The 20303-nt window shown below is 45.8% G+C and overlaps 1 protein-coding gene across 1 annotated transcript; it reads right to left on the bottom strand.

The window, feature by feature from the left end:
* Positions 1-7213: 7213 nt before the first annotated feature.
* LOC307079778 (potassium voltage-gated channel subfamily KQT member 2-like) lies at positions 7214-11867 on the bottom strand (the record flags this gene model as incomplete). The annotated part of the gene is made up of 3 exons (XM_079742285.1): positions 7214-8182; positions 8771-8861; positions 11740-11867. 3 exons carry the CDS (start codon positions 11865-11867, stop codon positions 7214-7216), a joined length of 1188 nt encoding a protein of 395 aa, XP_079598411.1.
* Positions 11868-20303: the final 8436 nt, after the last annotated feature.

Genomic DNA, 20303 nt, shown 5'->3' with positions numbered 1-20303 from the left:
ATATCATCGCAAACAAAGTGTACAAGGATTCAAAAGGTCAAAAGGGTCTCATTTCAAACGTTAACTGACGAGCCAAAACCCTTTCCTGCACTACAGACAGGAGTGACAGAATGGCAGGAGTCTGTTAGCAACCTGAGACACATAAGGGGATTAACAAGCAGAGATTTAATCAATTATAAGGGCCTGATCACACTCCCTGCACACATTACACTCCTGACATTTACAAAGGGGCCCGTTGTACGGCCCCCAGCGTCCTACCAGCCCTCTCATCTACAGGCCAATTAACCTCGACTCCCCCGGCAGGGACCCCTGACCCCTGACCCCTGACCCCTCCCTCCAATCAGAGGCTGTTTAGATTGTTCTACAGGTGGACCGCGCTTAGAGGGAGGGGGTGAAGGGGTGAGGGCTCCATGGGACTGGGATGCATCTGTTGTGAACCAATTTCACAACAGAAATGGCTGTTGTTGAGCTGCTGAGCTTGTAGTTTTATTCGTAAAAAAATATATTTGTTGATTGTATTTGGGTTGGATTAATAATTTTTATCTTGCCTTACATGTGCTCCGGTGTCAAACGCCAGTGCTTGCCACTGACAACACTAATGAAATGACCGTCAGTGAACACGTTCTTAACGATGTGTGGAGCAGATTCAGTTCCATCTCAGCTCCTTCAGGAGAAAGACCTTTCTCTGTGTATGCTGTCTGTCTCTCACTCTCTAACCAATCATCAATGGCTTTGATCAGCTGCTCTGACAGCCACCTATTTACTGTGTTGGGATCAATAGGGCTGATTAGTTACTACCACCTCTGAGGATGGACATATTGGTCCGGAGGTCAGATTATCAGTTTACCTTATCTTTCACTCGTTCATCCTCTTCTAAATTTTTCTAATTGAGGTGAGACGGTATAAGATAGAGACATGATTCCAATTTAAGACAGTTCATACGCTATTTAATGGACACTTTTGTCGAAATTGTAACTTGAGTGCTAACATTTTTATCAGTGGGAATCAAACCCTTAACCCCAGCAGTCTTAATCCCTTCCTCAACCAGTTGACCGAGACTGGGCCGCCATTTATAGCTAGACGCGGGGATTGTTGTTTCCTGTAGGCTTCAAATGTCGTCCTTTCCATTCTCTGGCTTTTCATACAGCCAGGTGATGGAAAAGCCAAACTCCTGTCTAGTTTTTCTTTAAAGCAGCAGCAGGTGTGTCCGTGACGGATGTAATGTTGTTGTGTTGCGTTGTTTTGTTTGATCACAGCGTGTCACCGCCAGATTAACGAGGAACGCTGTTGTGAAGGACTTTGGAGTCGCAGCCCCGCTGTACCAAGTGAGACATATCTTACAGCGGCCCCCCCCCCGGACCTCAAGGAGAGACGGAGTTATGTTGTCGTTCCGGAGTCGGAAGGTGAGGGGGGCTCGGTTTGATGGGGGGGGGGGGTCCATCTGTCCATACCCATATAAAAACAACATGGCTACCGGCGGAGCACGTACACGCACACACATAGACACACATACACACAAAAACAGACACTCACGCACACACACACAAACACACACACACACACACACACATAAATGTACACACACACACATACAAACATACACAAACACAAGCACACACACACATAAACACACACAAACAAACTCACACACACACTCTCACAGCATTCTATCCACCAAATGTCATATAAACCGCAGAGATTTACAGTCAGTGTAAATCAGAGGGCTTCTGTACCGCTTTAAAAGGAAAACGTTACCGTCCCGGTTCACATTTTTTTCCCAACGACAGCACAATCAGAGGGAGAGAGGATTTCGGACGCGTTTCCGTTGGGCGGTGATCGGGCTCTGGGATAAATGGTGCACAGAGATAATTAGTGCGGCCTGTGTGTACATCCACAGTTCAGCCGTACACACTGATTGATGACCAGCTACCAGAGCTGGGGGGGGGGGGGAGTCACAATCAATCCACTTTAGTAATTGTCGAATGACGGATGATTTTGCTTCGGAACAACACGACATCCGTTGCTAGAGATTACCGATATTCAAGCGTCGTACGGCCAGCGCCTGCTGTTCGAGTGATTGAAACCTGTTGTTGTTTCGGTCGGGGTTTACAAGAGCACAAAGTACACAACAGTAGTGCTGTCAATATTAAAACACAGCAGCCTACTGAGGAGGTGGTACTTGTCAGAATAATGCTGCTAATGAGCGTAGCCAGTGGCGGAAGGGCTGGTCATCAACAGCATGGAACAGTTCGTTAGTGGCCATCATTCATAATGAACGCCTGTCTCCTAAACCCTCTTCCTCCTCTCCTTCCCCCTCACAACTGATTCCGCACAAAATACAAATTGCATGCGTCCAGCGTCATTACCGTGATGGACAGATTGATATTTTATTAACCCCTGTGGGGAAATTTAATCTATATTGAACCCATCGTGAATTGCGAGGAGCACTCAGCCCTTCAGTGGGCCCAGTGCTTGTTGTGCCCTTACCTTGCTCATGGGCAGGGCAGGAGGGGACCCCCCCGGACCTCCTGTCTGTGAGGTACGACCTCCTGACAGATGGTTCGACCCAGCGGACTGTGCCAACTAGTGGGCTGATCTCTCCGTCACACGTCGGGATCGACAGTCCCGCTTGGGTGATGTCGCTTTAGGGTTGATTTTGAAATGGCCGCCAATCATCCGCACACCTGGGGGTAACATAGTGGACTGGTCAGAAACCAGACGACAGTTTTTGGCCTTTCACCCCTAGTCCCCCATCAGATGGACTGTCCCGGAGGCCTTTGTTTTAAACACAGTGGACGAATCTGAATCAACATGTCTGCTAATCAATAATAAATCCATGAACTGATGATGCAAAAGCCTCCTCGCCGACATTATTATGGATTATGGATTGTGGTGTGTGTGTGTGTGTGTGTGTGTGTGTGTGTGTGTGTGTGTGTGTGTGTGTGTGTGTGTGTGTGTGTGTGTGAAGACAGAGAAAGAGTGAGAGAGAGAGAGAGGGAGAGAGAGAGTGAAAGAGAGAGAGAGGGACAGAGAGAGAGAGCAAGAGAGCGAGAGGGAGAAAGAGAGGGAGATAGAGAGAGAGAGACAGCGAGAGAGAGAGAGAGAGAGAGAGAGGGAGAGAGACAGCGAGAGAGAGAGAGAGAGAGGGAGAGAAACAAAGGGCACCTTGGTCATTGAGACTCCAGACTCTGCTCTCAGACTGGGTTACTGAGGCTAGTGTCAGTTTGCTGGTGGTTCATTCACTTTGAAAGAAGCAAAAGTGAAAATATATATAAAATATGTCACGCTTAATATAAGATACGTACACAATCTCCAACCAATCTTTCATGGAGGCCAGGGACAAAATGAATTGCCTATCAATAACCTTTAGGCTTTGTATGTCTATTGCCATGGTAACCAAGCTTCTATGATGTCATGGAAACAGACCTTCTCATGATGTCATGGTAACTAACAGGCAGTTCCCCTGAGGCTGGGTCTGACTGTGGCAGTCTGGGACCAGTGTGGACTGGGACCAGTTAGGTCTGGACTGGGACCAGTGAGGTCCGAGACCAGTGGGGGGTATAGGTGAGGTATGGGTGAGATATGGGTGAGGGTATACGTGGGGGTATGGGTTAGGTATAGGTGGGGTCATGGATAGGTATAGGTGGGGTATAGTTGAGGGTGCAGGTGGAGCAATGCAAAGCATTCCCAACCAGCGACGGGAACTCTCCTTTAACAACAGTGTCTCTCCGTGCGATCGGATCGTCACTTAGCCTCATGGGTTGAACACCGGCTACAGCTGGTTCTGATGCGTCGTTAAGGCCGGTGTCTCCCCCTCTCCCGCCTGCCATTCATCTCCAGAGGCCCGGTCTCTCCTCGGCCGTCGGGTAGGCTCTGCTAACGGCCGCATCGATCCGAGGACCTCGTCGTTTGTCATGAGCCGGTCGATGGACGTCGCTTCCTAATGCGGTTGTTCGTACACAAATCTTTTGTATTCGAATAAACGGCGGTTCCCGGGGGCTAAATAGGCAGCAGGTCGGGGGATGTAGGTCAACACGGCACGACGAATCAGCGCTTGTGCTTCGGACTTTGCTGACTTTCTTGTTTACTTGTGTATATTTTCAAGGTTACTGCTGGAATAAAGAATCGCAAGTAGGGATAAGGAATTGATTTCTTCGGGTCCAGTATTATTTCAGTGCTGGCAGTTTGTCTACTTTCATTAGTAAGAGTCTCAGTTAGGTTAAGTAAAGCTGAATTCCAGCCAACCACACAAAATAACTTATTTTGCCTTGTTTATGTTGAACCTAGCTTCGGTTTCAAAGTGGGTTTAATCAATTTGGCTTCATGAAATTTGTACTTCCACTGTCTATCTTACTCCTCTGTTCTTGCTGAGAAAATTTCCTCCCTGGTTTAGTTCATGTCGTTCATTAAGCCTTTTGGGGACTCTTAGCTGATATTATGGAAAGGATAACCAAAACAAGACTGTACAGGTGGTTCAGTTGTCCTCAGTTCGCTGGTTGTATGGTGAACAACTATTTCTGTATTGACTTATGATCACAAAACTAAACTAAACGTAAATGTAGTTTTTAATTTATGTTTGCTTTTCTCATTAAATTATTATTAATATTTCGTTATTATATTGTAAAAACAATTTAAACATAAACACAGAAGCAATCTAATGAAAATGGCAGTTAGTTTACGCTGGTCTCTACTTCTAGCGGAGTTGTTGATTGCCCCCTTGTGGAATATTACCACCATTACACCAGGATTTAGACTATATTACATCCATTATATTATGAAAGACAGTTTCCCAATAGATTGATGACGTGTAAGATAGAAATATGCCTATTTAATGGTAATTTTTGTATTAAATATACACATTTTTGTATTTAATGAAGGTAAAAGCTATGTATACACAAGGCCTACGGCTAACTGCTTCACTAGGATGAGTATACCTTGCACAGGTGTTGCCAAGGTTACAATAATGCACTTGGAAGCAATGTACAATATAATGCCACAGAGTTCTGAGCTAAAAATGTGGTCACGGGCCTGAAAAGGTTGGGAACCATTGCTTAAACAATAACATACAACGACGATGTGATAAACCCAATATGCAGAAGCGCCACATAACCTCTCAGTGGTGTACAAAGTTTAATTATTGGAGAAGACCAAGGGGTGTATGCGGTTACACGGCCATGAACCTTTTATCATGGAAAACTTTACATTCATCTCTTTTAAATTGGTAGAAAACATGCTAGCAAACTCCTTACACATTTCTTACAGAACAATTGGATTCCACCTTCCTTTCACAGAATAAGTAAACATCTTGCCATAACCTTCTATGTATATTTAAGATTGTCTGGTCATTTTTTAGATTTAGGCGCTCCTTGTTTTTTAAATGATTAAAACAAAGTTTCCAATGGTTAGCATCGCATGTGGCTCAGTTTGTCAAATGTTTGTGTTCATTTTCCCTCATGATCGATTGAAACTGAAAGGCAGTTTTAATTCCGTGTTCAATAAGCCTGGGAATCACTCTGACTTCACCTAAAATGGGACGACGCTAATTGAGGAAGATCGATGTAAAATGGGGGGAAGCATAACGCCTCATACAAGCTTCTCAGGTGCAAATGGAACTCTTAATGTCTTGCTTCTTATTGCATTAGGACAAGTGTGGTGGCAAACCTTCACTTTTAACCTTCCAGTGTGAAGGTCAAGTCATTAATATTCATGAAACTATTGTGGAAAAGTATAAAATGAGAGAGAGGAGGTTAGAGAGGGAGAGAGACAGAGGGAGAAAAAGAGACAGAAAGAGAGGGTGAGAGAGAGAGAGCAAGGAAGAGAAGGCGAGAGTGACAAAGAGGGAGAAAGCGAAAGAGAGGGACAGAGAACAAGAGAGGTACAATGGCATACAAATTTAAAGGGAGAAAGAGTAAGGGAGAGAGAGAGAGAGATCTTCCGCTAAAGATGGACTCTACTAACATATATGAACAAAGATTATGTTATGGTAAAAATTTGGCCTCTTCAAATGATTGGCTTTCAAGCTCTGAAAAAGCTTACATATCCTAGCTTGAAACCACACATGCATCCATTTTGGTTTTCTAGTTGTATTCATTAGTATAAAACTGTTAATTTTATTAATAAGGGGCGGTATCTAGAGCCCTCGTAACAGTCTTGGATCCTTGAATTCCGTCATGCCATGCAGGATTCCCGGGTTCATCGGTTTGAAATCAGGGATTTAGAAGGGGACATTTTGGTCGGGTACCACTGAATCTATGACATTCAAAACAAGCTTCTTTTTTTTTAAGGCTACTAATAATTAGACCCAACCCCCCCTTTGGCGTCATTCCGCCTCTTTCAAAGGACCAACAGCCAACTACCCACTCTGGTTTGACCAACTAGCGTCGAAACATAGCTTCAAGTGCTGTGTGGTTGAAAATGTGCGCAAGTCAGTCTACTGGGTACAAAGTACATTTCTGCCCAAAAAATGATGTGACAAATACATTTCAAGTAGATATTTAGTGCAAAAATACGGTCCTATAATTAATTCCTGCAATAACCATACATGTTACTCCTAATTGTAATGTGTCAACGTAATGTAACATAACGCCTAAAATTGTACCACTAACCACAACTGGAAATAGTTGTTTTATATTTTAGCCTAATCCGATATGAAGCTATGTAGCGTTGGCGTTGTAACTTAATCGTCATGGCAACAAGCTACAAATAGACCAATGGTTTCCCGTAAAATTCCTGTAAGGAAAAGATTTAATTACGGGCGGTGCTGAAATGTCTACTGATTAACCTCGGCTTCAGTTAATCACCAGCTCCTCCTCATCCTTGTAACGTACGATTTGAATTAAATATCACCCCCTTAAATGTATCTTTTACAACGTTAATTATATCACCATCTTAATCCTCATCACGATCTGAGCTTCATCATGGATACCATCGTGATGTAATTATCATCCATTTAGCCTCGTCACCCCCCCCCCCCCCGTCTTAATGTCCACCTTAACTTAATCCTCAGCACCGGGAACACCGTTAGTCTGGGGGGTATTGTGGCGGTCTCCTCGGCGACAGTCCCTCACGCCGGGCCCCTGGGCCACAGGGGTATGTTCTTGGCAACACCCGCCACTCGGTACAGCCAGCCTCGACGGCCGGCCAGGCTTCCCCCCCCTCCGCGCCTGGGGACGGGGGCCGGCGCCGGGCCCCTCTCCGTCCCCCAGCCCGGGGCCTAGTGGTGTCCAGGCCAGCCCCTCTCCAGGTAGGCCCCGTCGGGGGTGTACGCCTGCGGCGAGGGGGCGTACAGTTCGGAGTCCGTGTCCGACTCGCCCTCCGCCAGGAAGGGCCGGACCTTGGCGCTTCGCGCCGCCCCCCCGGCGTCCCGCCCTCGGCCTCGCCCCCGCCCGCCGCCGGGGCTGGCGTAGAAGGACGGCCCGAAGAAGTCCTCCTTGGCCTGGGAGATGCTGAAGCCGCTGAAGGAGCGCTCCAGCTCCTCGTGGTCCACGGAGGGGATGGACACCGAGGTGTCGCTCTCCGGCACCGCGGCCACCGCCGGCTGCTCCTGCTGGCCCCGGGGTCGGCGGTGGCGCCTCCTGCTCTGGGAGCCGCTGTCCCGCCCGCTCTCCCTCCCGCTCCCCCGCCCCCCGCCCCCCGCCGCCGAGTGGGCGCTGGAGACGGAGCGGTCGTGGGTGGGGGCGGGCGGAGGCGGCAGGCGGTACAGCGTGGGGGACTGCTCCCCGCTGCCCCCTACGGGCGAGGGGGTGTTGGCCATGCTGCTGCCCCAGGCGGGCTGGGCCAGCGGGTGCTGCAGCTGGTGCTGCCAGGAGGTGGTGGGCCGGTGGCTGAGTGAGGGGGTCCCCAGGGAGCCGTTGGCGGACTGGCCCCCCAGCGGGGTGTCTCTCCGCTCCACCGAGCCCTCCGAGCACATCACCTCCACCGCCGAGTAGACCTTCACCTCCTTCTCGGCCCTCACCTCCTCCTCCTCCTCCTCCTCCTCCTCCTCCGCCGCCTTCTGCTGCTGCTCCTCCTCCTTCTTCTTGTTCTCCTGCTCCCCCTTGTCCCTGGCCTCGGGGCTGTGGTAGGGGGGCGCGGGGTAGGGCTCCTTGGAGCTGAAGAAGGCCTCCGTCTCCGAGCGGGGGATGCCCATGCGCTGCACGTAGGCGTGCACCAGGAAGTCCAGTTTGCGGTCCATGCAGCACACCTGCGAGGAACGGACATCAAGACGTCGTCCGCGGGTTCAGCTTTTCCCTCCTCATTTACGATGCTTAAACTCTGGTCTGAGTTCTACTGTGTTTCACTGTTTTACACTGTGTCTACTGGTATTTTACTGTGCTGTACATTGTGCTTTATCTGCTGTGTATTTACTGTACAGCGATCTACAGCATGTAGATCTCTACAGAGGAAAGTTGTTACAAACAACGAGCCTATCAATTATCTATACTTACGAAACAAAGATACTTTAGTAGTAATTAAAAACATCCCCTTCTTATCGTTAGGGGTCACTAAAAACTCCCCTTTTAAGCGTCATTAAAAACCCCTTTGGGGGTCACTAAAACCACCTTTAGGGGTCATTATAAACACCTTAAGGGGTCACTAAAAACAACACCTTAGGGGTCACTAAAAACACCTTTAGGGGTCCCTATAAACCCCTTTAGGGGTCACTATAAACACCTTTAGGGGTCATTATAAACCCCTTTAGGGGTCACTATAAACCCATTTCGGGGTCCCTATCAACACCTCTGGGGGTCACTATAACACCTCTAGGGGTCACTATAAACAGCATCCTCACCTGTTTCTCCACCCTTCCCAGGCGCCCCATCATGCTGCCGTCCTCGGTGGTGTCCCCGTCCTTCATACTCTTGCCCACTATCTGGTCCACTCTACAGGTGTACAGAGAGACACACTGCTGTCAGACCCCCGCCTCCGTGCTCTGGAGCCGACGCCGAGACACCCCTAGCAGTCTCCACCTGCAGCCCCCCAGACTAGCCTCTAGCGAGAGCTGATTGGCCGGGCTGGAAACGTCCCTGGGCGGGGGGGGGGGGGGGGGGGGGGGGGGGGGGAGTCATGGTGGCCGAGGCTAGGCTCTAAGTGTAGATTATGGAGGCAGGTGTAGTGTTGGAGATGGGGAATAGGATGTACTGTGTTTTAGGTATTGTCACGGTGACTTGGGTTTAGACACCAACTGTGATCCTTAGCCTATGTGTATGTTAGACATGGTGAGGTTATGGCATAAAGTGGATGAAATGTAAGCATCACACAATCTAATTTAGCCAGCGGTTAACGTGCATAAGGCTCCATATGTACATGTAACCGACAGAAATAAGGGCTATGTTGCGTAGGGGCCTAGACCATGTCATTTCCGCCCATCCCGGGGGGGATCCCTCCTGTCGAGAAGCTAGTTCTACGGGTCTGCAGAGGAACGCCACTCCAAACCCCTCTCAATCCGTTACCTTCCGCTGAGATCATACGATGCCACAAGGTTAGCAACTCTGGCATGGCATGTAGGCTTGGCCAGTAAGTGTTGTTAGCACATGTTTGAGAATCAAACACATCACCACAGCGTTGAGCGAACTGGCCACTGTGTGACAGTTGATTATGGAATTGTGTGGAGGCATGCGATACAATCACAGGCATCACATTCTGTGTGTCGAGAGCAGGGAGTTGGTGTGTCGATGGAAGACAAAATGCACCACCATGCACTTCTCGTGCTTCTCATGCATCATATCCGTTGCATCCTGCAGGGGGAGCTCTGTCAGGCAAACTCTGGTCATTGTCAAACCCCTGTTGAGCGAAGCTACTGGACTCAGCTTGTTTACTAACAGGAAGAGCATAAGCTTGTTAGGGTCTTAAGGAACATAAGTGTATTACCTATAATTAAACAGCTTTAACTCATTAGCTTAAAGGAATAGCGTTAGCTTGTTTACTTAAAGCATGAACCTTAGCTCATTGTATTAAAGGAGCAGCATTACAGTATAAGATTGTTATGTTATAGTTATAGCAGGTGCAGTATTAGCTGGTAACCTCCAAGCCACTACATTAGCTTGTTATATTAAAGGAACATTACACTCAAATCTAAATTCCACTATTCAGGAGTTTTAGCTAAAATGGCTCCATCTTGGCTTCTCACATATTGTAAAAGGTCAAAGGCTACAAAGACCCTAACGGTCTATTCTTGTGCGCAACTTAAAGTAACTAACGAGTAACGGTCTGGTTTGTATAATGAACGACAGACAAATGTACAAAGATCCCACAATCCAGGCAGTTCCAACTCTTTCCATATGCCTACCTATGGCGTTCATTTTAACACGCACTTCCATCATGTTTACGATCGCAAGCCAAGCCCTGAGCCAAGATTCAAAAGGGGTTTCGTAAACCAAAACAACGTGCGGCACGTTACCGCTTTCAAATTCCGACTAAAGGCAGATAGAGGAACACAGGATGGAGGGGAGGGTATTTGTGGACCGAGGGGCAGTCTCTGGGCCTAACCTAGGGCCGTCAGCGGACTTCTTATGTCGAGGTGTAGACGGGGGAGGCGGCCCCACAATCAAGTCTATCCTGGCGAGGACACGAACAGACCATGTGAGTGCAATGCCAAATGGAGCAAGAACATCGTGAACACAACATGGGAAAGAAGCTTCAGGTATATTCCAAACATGGGACTTCAGCTTCGAAATATTCCAAACATACATACATACATACAGACAGGACAGATGGGAAGGGCGGTGGTGGTGTTGTAATGCGCTCTGTGACTGAAGCGTATATCTATATGCCGCACGGATGAACACACTTAATATACTTCATTGTTGGAATATATGACGTTAGTCCGTCCGTTATTAAGTTAGGCATTCGACAATGTCCGTTGAATAACCAATGGAGTTTTTCCGGAACGTTAAGAAAGAAAGACATAGCTGGAGTAAAGGGTTAAAGGTAGTGTTATTATAAAAGTTAAATATTACAGTTAATTTGAATTCAACACATGACATTTCACATATGAAACAGGCGGAAGGATAATGTGCTGCAACATATGTGTATCTTGCGGCGCTAACAAAGACAATGGTTAGCATTTGCATATGGTTAGCAATAGCATATGTTTGCGTCAATCAATGGATCTTAATCGTTGAAGACCAAGAATAATATCCAATCAGAAGGGACGGCTGATGTCTGGTTTAATACCATACAATACTTGAACTTGAAATACCATACAACTTGAAAACGACTGTACGTAGCACCGGTTACGTCGCTTACCACACACATTTGTCCAATCTGAAAACAACAATGCAATAGCTTGTGTTTGGTGCTGTCTTTGGACGTTAATTGAAATGTTTGGCTGAAACTTTCATTGGTTTAAATACATAAGAATGCAAAACATTTGTCCGGAACACATTGTGTCCTTCTGTTAAAGAAGAAGTGTCACACTCCGCTAATCTCTGACTGAGCACTGCGTAATGCACGTGTTGTTTGAATATGGTGGAAAACACAACATCAACACCGTTTGGGTAGAAAACCCCGGCGAGTTGGACCATTGACCGTCATCGTCCAGCTTCTCCGGGATTCTTTTCAGACGGCGTTGATGTTGCAGACCTCTCCTCCTCAACCCGCGTATGAAGCAGTTCTCGCATGTTAGCAAAGACCCCAGCGCTGCGTTGCCCTAGACGGAGCGCTGGAGGAAGCTGTGAAGGGCCAGTGCATTGGGACAGACATCGCGACCGTTCCCTACCACTGGAGGAAGGTGTGAAGTAGTCAGGACAGAACACTTGCCTGCACTGGAGGTTCTTGATGCGACACAGCATGTCCAGGTGTCCTGCCGAGTACTGCTCGATGACGTCCATGACGTCGTAGGGACGCAGGCTCTCCTTAAACCTTCTCTTGGCGACCTGGAACTTCATGATGCTGATGACAAAACAATCGCCTTGGTGTGAGAGACATCCATCCCATCTACCCATCCATCCGTCATCTTTACCCTAGCGGAGTGACAGGGATGGGGGCAACACCTTCTAGATGACTTTGTGCTGTCACAAAGTGAGTTTACGTTATTTGTGGCTGTTAATGCCCCACACTCCCACTCACACCTAGGGAGCGACCTGACCTTAAAAAACGTCTGAATCTTTTAATAACCTACAACACCTTGGAGGAACCCTTAAGAACACGGCGGATACATGGAATTCCATTAAGACTATTGTTATTCCTAAAATACAACACTGTCTCTGTGTCTTTAAGCTTTTACCCTGTAAATGCTGATGTTTTCCAGTTGCAACAGCGGGACAAACACTTCTGGTCAACCAGTTTGACACGCGGCACACTTACCAGATAGCTCTGATGGTGACCTTTAAACCCGGCGATAGTTCTTGGTAAAAATCACAGTCGCAATTCTTATCATCCCCCATTTCCTCTCCGGGAAAACTGGCCTCTATGGAATAACGACAAGGACACTTCTCAATCAGTATGTCTTGGTCCCCCCTGGCCAGCAGGGGGAGGACAAAGCAGAGCCATAACTTGATGTATGGCCCTTCTTGTTTCAAAAGGTGCAGAATCAAAGAGTCGGTTAGTGTCCGATAGCACCGTGTTAGTATAATGCAACCAGAGGATTGTTTGGGATCATGGGTTTTGTGGAACAAAGGGAAAGATAAGGTGCAGAATTGAAGGATAGGGTTGTGGGCAACAGCTTGGAAGGTCTTATTACTTTTCTACTACTAACTTAACAACTTTTCGCTAACCATGGTCAACATTAGTGGTTTGCGGACATAGTCTGGTAATTTGTTTATAGAAACTGAAAGGAAAAATGCATACAGGCAAGTTTCTACACTACAGCATCACTCAAGAAAGGGAGCTATCTCCATGCAAGCCAAAGCAGTGTTTATTTTTATAATCATTGTCAATTGGTGTTCATTTATTATTTTCTTGGTACCTCTTGACTTGAACCTACTTGGGGATGTCGTTCATATATTGCAGTGTCAGTGCATTTGAGTGCATTGCAGTTTTGGTAATTAGTGATAAGCATGGGCAGTAAGCATGAATACAATTACCATAGCAAGATAACAGCACATCTAACCGCTCTGAGCACTGTGACCCATTCAAATGAAAGTGGGTTCAAGTCAAGCGGTCCACAAACCAGTACTTTTCATGCATGTTTCCTGCACCAGTCAAGGTTGCTCGTTGCCTGTTCATATACCGATAGAAGCCAGACAAAGAAGTACACCAATGTCTTACTTATTAAACCTTCAATTGCTGCAAAGAGAGGAGAGAGGGAAGACGTGAGAGTTTGTTATGGATTCTATTGTGACAACAAACCATGGCGCATAGATCATTCTCAAACAATGACGGCTTTTGGAGTTCAATGCATGGTTCTCAGTTACTTTCCCAAAAATGGTCTCCCTCTTAGTTTTTACACTCAGCAAGTGTAGAGTTCAGACTAAATTAACATTAACTAAACGTAAATTAAGGAGGACGGCTTGGCTAACCTTGAGTACACTACAGTCTTGGTCCTGTATTTCATCAGCACTTTAACGTGCTATGAATGAACATCTAATAAAACATTATCCCTTTAGAGAGAGGAAAAGGAAGGGTGGAGAAAGTGGAGCAGTGTATGTAGTGAAAGTGAATGACTGCTGCCTAGATGAATCATGGATTTGTTTGTGCTTTCTAGAAATCAGTGATGGCAGGATTGAAACCAAACTATCCTTTTATCAGGAAGGTGTTGTAATTACTACTTCGTTAGCCCTGGAATTATGAAATATATCTTCGGATTGGATAGCACGCAAAACGGTTTGATAATCTAAAGAAAATCTAGAATAAATCTACTTGTATATTTATATGTTCACAAATATGAAGTATAAAGGATGTGAATATTCATACACATGTAAACGTTGGAGCACTTTCTGTGAGCTAAACTTTTGGGAGATGGGCCAAATGTAGAACATGAATGCACCCAAACACTTAATCAATTAAGGATAATCAATTAGGCAGCATCAGTATTTGGTCTGTAGTTGGCTACAATAGCAATTAGCAAGCCAACCAGTGAATTTGAAAGCAGTGGCAGAGGAAGCATCATTGAACATTTTTTTTGAACACAAATTATAATTATTGTTGTAATAATAATTATAATTATGAACATTTAAATTTACATTTTGGGCATTTAGCTGACATTTTTACCCAGAGCGACTTAGAATAGGTACATTTGAAGAAAGAGAATCAACAATATATCGCGGTTGGTACAGTAAGGATGTTCGTAGAACCAAGTGCACTTACAATTGCTAGGTTAACTAATTACACATCTACAACAAAGATTATATAGATACAGTATGTAATATATAGTCCAAAGATTATTATAACTATTCTCATCGGTTTGCACAGGAACGGTGTTAGAAGTGTTAGCCCGGCGCTAGCAGTTACCCTCTGAGTTCTGTCGGGAGGCGCTGCCCCGCACGCGGAACGAGTGCTTGGGTGCGCGGTTCTTGTCGGCGAAGCTCCAGCTCTTCCCGACCTTGCTGGGGCTGGCCTCCGCCCCGTCCTCCGCCCCCGGGGACGGGGCTCCAGCCTTTCCTGGGGGGGTCTTGGTCGGGCTGGAGAACGCCTTCTCCTTCAAGCTGGCCTTTCGACTGGGGGGGGGTCAGATTGAGTGCATGGATTGATATCAGTCCGTGTTTTACACACCAAAAAATACAACTCTGCGTTTTTTTTTAACTTGATTCAGTGTTTAACCATAGCATTTTCTTTAGCTTTGTCTTTTTAATCTAACAGGGCTAATCCCAGTTAGTTGTAGTGTTAATCCCAGAGGATTGTAGCTCCAGTGGGGACCAGGGTGATGGCGTACAACGCAGGGATTCCTCAACGGCACCGATATTGTCTAGGCTTTCCACTGCTGTCTCGTTGACGGCCGTTGATAGAAGTCCACGGGCCGTAATACGTTCTATTTTCCCCCTTCAATGGTGGAAGAACCACTGGGTTCTCCTATACTATACTCTGCCTTTCCGGAAGCCAGTATCCATCTACAGCCCACACCACAGCACACAGCGGAAAGCCTTGACAAAAGGGTTGTTGAGGAAGAGTTGCGTCCTGCTATCGTAATGATTCGCCATAGGTCGCCAACGATTCAACAGCTGTCCCAGCCTGGTCCTCCACATCGGCACCAATCGGATGGCAGAACTTACCTTGGCAGAAAATGCACGAGTGGCAACGTCCTAGGTGTCAAGGAGTCATGTCCTTGTAGGAACACAGCCGAGGATGGCATGGGTCAGGCAAGCAGCGTGAAGCAACAAGCAAAGCGTGCATGGGGGGGGGGGAAAGGGAGGGAAGGCTGGGGTCTCTATGCAGAGAGGACATCAGACATCACGCACATCAGAGTCACCGTTACTGTCCTGATCTCAAGAGTTGGGATCGTTGAAGGGAAATGTATTGCTAGGCACGCAGCCGTATGCACCTCAGCTGCTGAGCAGACGTTTATGGGGACCGATTCGGGAGAATGTTAGCAAGCAAAGAAAGGGCATGAAGACAACACTGGAAATAAACCATCAAACGACAGTGAAAGACTACGAGGGCATAAGACATCAGAAACAAAGAGAATGGACAGGCTAATTCACTTCTGATAAACAAGTTAACCCAAAACATTCAAATGGATCTGATTTATTATTGCGTGTTCCTAATTAATGTCTATAAATCTATATTCATAAATGTGATATCAAGTTTCTATACGGTAAGCCCTTGAGTTCAATTAATTTTTTTATTACTTATTTTGACTGCTGGTTGAATAAGGGTTGAATATGTTTTTCAGGTTAACCATTACAACAGCCTTCATTAAAATATTTGATGGACATATCGGACTCTATACCCCCCATAGTTCCCTACCATACATTGAATGGGCATTGCTTACGATATTAGCATTTATCATCGTTTATTCAATGATGATAAATCATTGAATCATTGAACAGGCCCCTATTTCACCACCAGGTGAGATGTTAATGAGCCATGAAGCCATTTCAAAATATGTATAATTATATATATTACAGTTTGTTCCGACCGAGTGATTTAATTGGAAGAGAGCCATTCAATGAGTGCTGCTATAGAGAATAACAGCAATGGGTCTTTTAACAATACATGTATCGCTCCGCATTAGACGTCTTGTAAAAACAGTTTATTACAGTATCGATTGTAAGCAGTTAACTCATCGGAACCACACACCACGCACCCAAGCAACTGTCAAAAGACTCTTACTTCCCCGGCTACACAATAAATGGAAAAATACAGATAAACGTACATGATACAGAGCAGCTGGGCTGTGGTCATGTGTAGACCTACACAAGGTAGAAGCTAGTGCACAGGAAGGTGTTTATGTGTTGCTTGGCCACAGTCCATTCCCAGTCCGGGTGCGGAACTGTTTGTGTGGGCGGAGCCGAATAAAGCCATTGATAAACAAAGAGGTCACATTCTGCTGTCGCTTACTACTGTTGACTAATAAATGGGGTAAAGTTAGCGGGGTGTTAGTTTTGCCGTCGTACCTAGGCGGTGTCGGGCAGCACCCACAGAATCTGTCTTTGCGGGGGTGCTCATGACTGCAGTGGCCGGCCGGGGGGGAGAGAGAGAGGGTGACACAGCAGCAGGAACAAGGGGTGTGTGTCGTCATAGGGTGAGGCAGGTAACACGTTATAATAGCAAATAAGTCATCGCCAAAATCAACACGTGTCGGATCCTTGTTTTGATTGATGGGAAGTGACTTATTTGAGAGTCCTTGAAGAGGACTCATAGCTTAGAGGGGAAGGGTTAGTTATCATAAGCGTGTTACCAGGAGTGGGCTAGTGAGCCGGTGTTGAGGAGAGTGAAGGGAACGGTATTGACCTTGTTTTGTGTATATATATCAGTGAATGTATTGTGTTTCATTCTGCTCATGAATACACTCAAACAGCTCCTGTCGACGACGGTAGGGTCAGAGAAAAGGTATGCTGCTGTTGCGTAAAGTTGCTTTGGATTGCGTAGGAGAGCTAAAGTGAGCTTGTGTATGTGTCTGTGTGTGTGTGTGCGCGTTTGTGTGTGCCTGTGTGTCTATGTGTGTGTGTGTGTGTGTGTGTGTGTGTGTGTGTGTGTGTGTGTGCGCGTGTGTGTGCGGGGAACGCAGCATGACTATTCTTGAAGGAGGAGGTATATCACAGGGAACATTTGTAACAGACACAACTAGTTACTGTGGGTTAACTAGTGAGGGAACGCTCTGGGATTTAGTACTCTCTCTCACATTCACCCAAACACACATACATAGATACACACACACGCTCACACACACACACAGACCCATACATTAACTCACAAATAAAAACACACATAAATGTATAGATACACACACTTGCAAGCACGCACGTATACGCAAACTCACATAAATACACACACACACACACACACACACACGTACACACACACATTCACAATACAAGCACACACACATACAAACCCAGACATTAACAAACAAATACAAACACTCAATATATACATACAAAGATGCGCACATCCATACACACAAACAAACACAAGTACATGCACATACACACTCCCCCAAGAAGAGTCTCAGCAGCAGCTAAGAGCAGAGCTGATTGGTCGCCAGGAGGGGGTAGGGGGCGGGGTTTGTTAGAATAGACCAATCACATCACAGACCTGGGAGAGGCATCTGGCTGGGACTGGGAGTCCTTCCTGTGTAGGACAATAACAACACACCCAAACACACACACACACATACACACACACACACACACACAGACAGACACACACACACCACAACACACACATACATACACACGCACACATACAATTTACTATTCGATCACTTAACAGACATTTAAGGTGAGGTCTTGGCCCAATGATGCCTCCAGATAGAATCAGGAGCTCTGGGTTCAGTCTAACCACACACACACACACACACACACACACACACACACACAGACACACACACACACACACACACAGCAAGCGAGAGCGAGTGATGTCTACGGAAGGCTCTCAGCATCGTCGAGGACTGATCTCCCCCCGACCACCGACTGTTCCTCCTCCTCCCCTCCAGTGGGCACTACAGGTCCCGCCGTACCCAGAACAGCAGGTTCAGGGTACCCTACTGAGCTCTAGAACCCGGGAGAGATTATTCATGTACACAGTCTTCACCTTACTGCTTCCGTGCACCTCTGTTTAGAGGCTAACTGCATGTTCGTTGTCTCTGTACTTGTACTCTGCCCAATGACAATAAAGTTGAATCTATTTTAATCTAATCCAACACACACACACACACACACACACACACACACACACACACACACACACACACAGCCCCAACGTTCACGCACCTACATCTTATCAAGAAACCGAATACCAAGGCACAAGAGCTGACCACACACACGTGTCACGCCGTTCCGGCCTCTGATTGGCTCATCGCGGTGAGGTCACCTGTTTTACCAGAGGAGGTGATGTCACTGCGTTTGATTTTCGTTTCTGGTTACCCACGAGGCAATGCTTCTGGTCCTGCAGGTATAAATGGATTCTGACGGGACGTGAAACTCAATACTCGGAAGAACTCAATATCGCGTAATAATAATACGTTGTTGAAGGCAACTGTGTTCTCTGATGAAAAACTCCTTATTTAGATGCAGCCCAGATATTCAGACATTAATTGTATTACTGATGATGATGATGATGATGATGATGATGATGATGATGATGATGATGATCGGTGGATGTATTTAATTAATCGCTGCTTTTTTCCCATTCCTGTCTTTTTTATTGTGAGTCATTACCAATAACAAATAACCATTTTTTCATTCCTAATAGTAGTAGTAGGTGTTTTAGTAGCAGTAGTAGCATTAGTAGCAGTAGTACAATTAACATTAATAGTAGCATTAGTAGCAGTAGTAGTAGCAGAAGTAATAGCAGTAGCAGTAGTAGTATAAGCATTAGTAGCAATATTAGTAGCATTAGGGGCAGAAGTAGCATTTGTATCATTAGTGGTAGCAGTAGTAGCAGTAGTAGTAGCAGTAGTAGTAGCATTACTAGCAGTAGCAGTAGTAGCATTAGTAGAAGTAGCAGTGGTAGAAGTAGTGGTAACAGTAGCAGTAATATTATAAGTGGTAGCAGTAGCATTGGTAGCAGTAGTAGTGTTAGTAGTATTAGTAGTGGTATGGTAGTAGCAGCGGTAGTATTAGTAGTAGATGTGCTAGCAGTAGTAGTATAAGTAATGGTACAAGTAGCAGTAATAGTAGAAGAGCCGTAGTAGTTGTACTAGCAGCAGCAGTAGTAGAAGTAGTATGAGTATTAATAGTATTACTAATAGCATAGTTCCCACCTGAATGCCTTACCCTTCAGAAGGAAAACTAGTTTTGGTGATGCCATATATTTAATGTCCCTCAGCTAGACTGCCTTTAATGGTGTTTTCAATCAACATCGGGATATTTATCAATCGTGTAAGATTCCCCATGATTAACGCGATAATAAATGTTTCGCCCAGCCCTGGTTGTATAGTATAAGTTAACGTTGTATTAGAAGTAGTATTAGTGGTTGTATTAGTAGTAGTATTAGTATTGTTAATAATAGCACCAATAGGAGCATCCGTCCCCACCTGAATGTCTTGCCTTTCAGATTCCTCAGGAGGTCCAGCTGATTCAGAGGAGGGATGAGTCTGAAAAAGAGGGCAGAGATCGTTTTCTCATCGCATTAGGTGGGTTCCTCTGGGGTCAGCTCTGGCCTCTGGGGGCTCGGGGGGGTCTTGGTGCTGGCGAGGTAATTATATTAAGGTGCTGTTTCTGCTCGATCGGTCCACGCCTGCAGCTAAGCCACTGATTCTTACAGGAAACGTTTCAGGAAGATGGATCGCAGCGTTCAGGGCCCGGTCAATCCGTTTCATTCGTTAGGTTTCGAGTGCGTTAGCAAAATTGGCATTAGTTAAATTAAAAGTGGCCTATTATGGATAACGCTCCATCGTGTAAAGTTTCCATAATGTTGCCTATACTGTCGATAATGCATGCATTAACCATTATATAGCTCTAATATAATGAGTCGCATAACTTTTTGTAAAAAATATTTGACAGTTTAAACCTGTTTTTGCATTCACATTTTACCACTCTTATTGTGCAGATATATTTTCTGTATGTTTGAATTTTTTATTTAAAAACTACGGTCCTGTACTTTCTAACTGTTATACATTTTCAAGTAAAAACGTTTCTAATAGTGAAATCACACTGAATATGCTATACAGGCCTAGATAGTAAACAAGCATCAAAGCAACCTCATACATTACATCTTGTCTTTCACAAAGTATTTTTAGAGTTCCTTCTAGCCAAAACACAGCTAGCACAACAACCTGT

Source organism: Pollachius pollachius, assembly GCF_949987615.1.
Source record: "Pollachius pollachius genome assembly, chromosome: 8".
Classification (NCBI taxonomy): domain Eukaryota; kingdom Metazoa; phylum Chordata; class Actinopteri; order Gadiformes; family Gadidae; genus Pollachius; species Pollachius pollachius.
The sequence above is the reverse complement of the archived record's forward strand: the minus strand, read 5'-3'. Positions and strand labels throughout refer to the sequence as shown.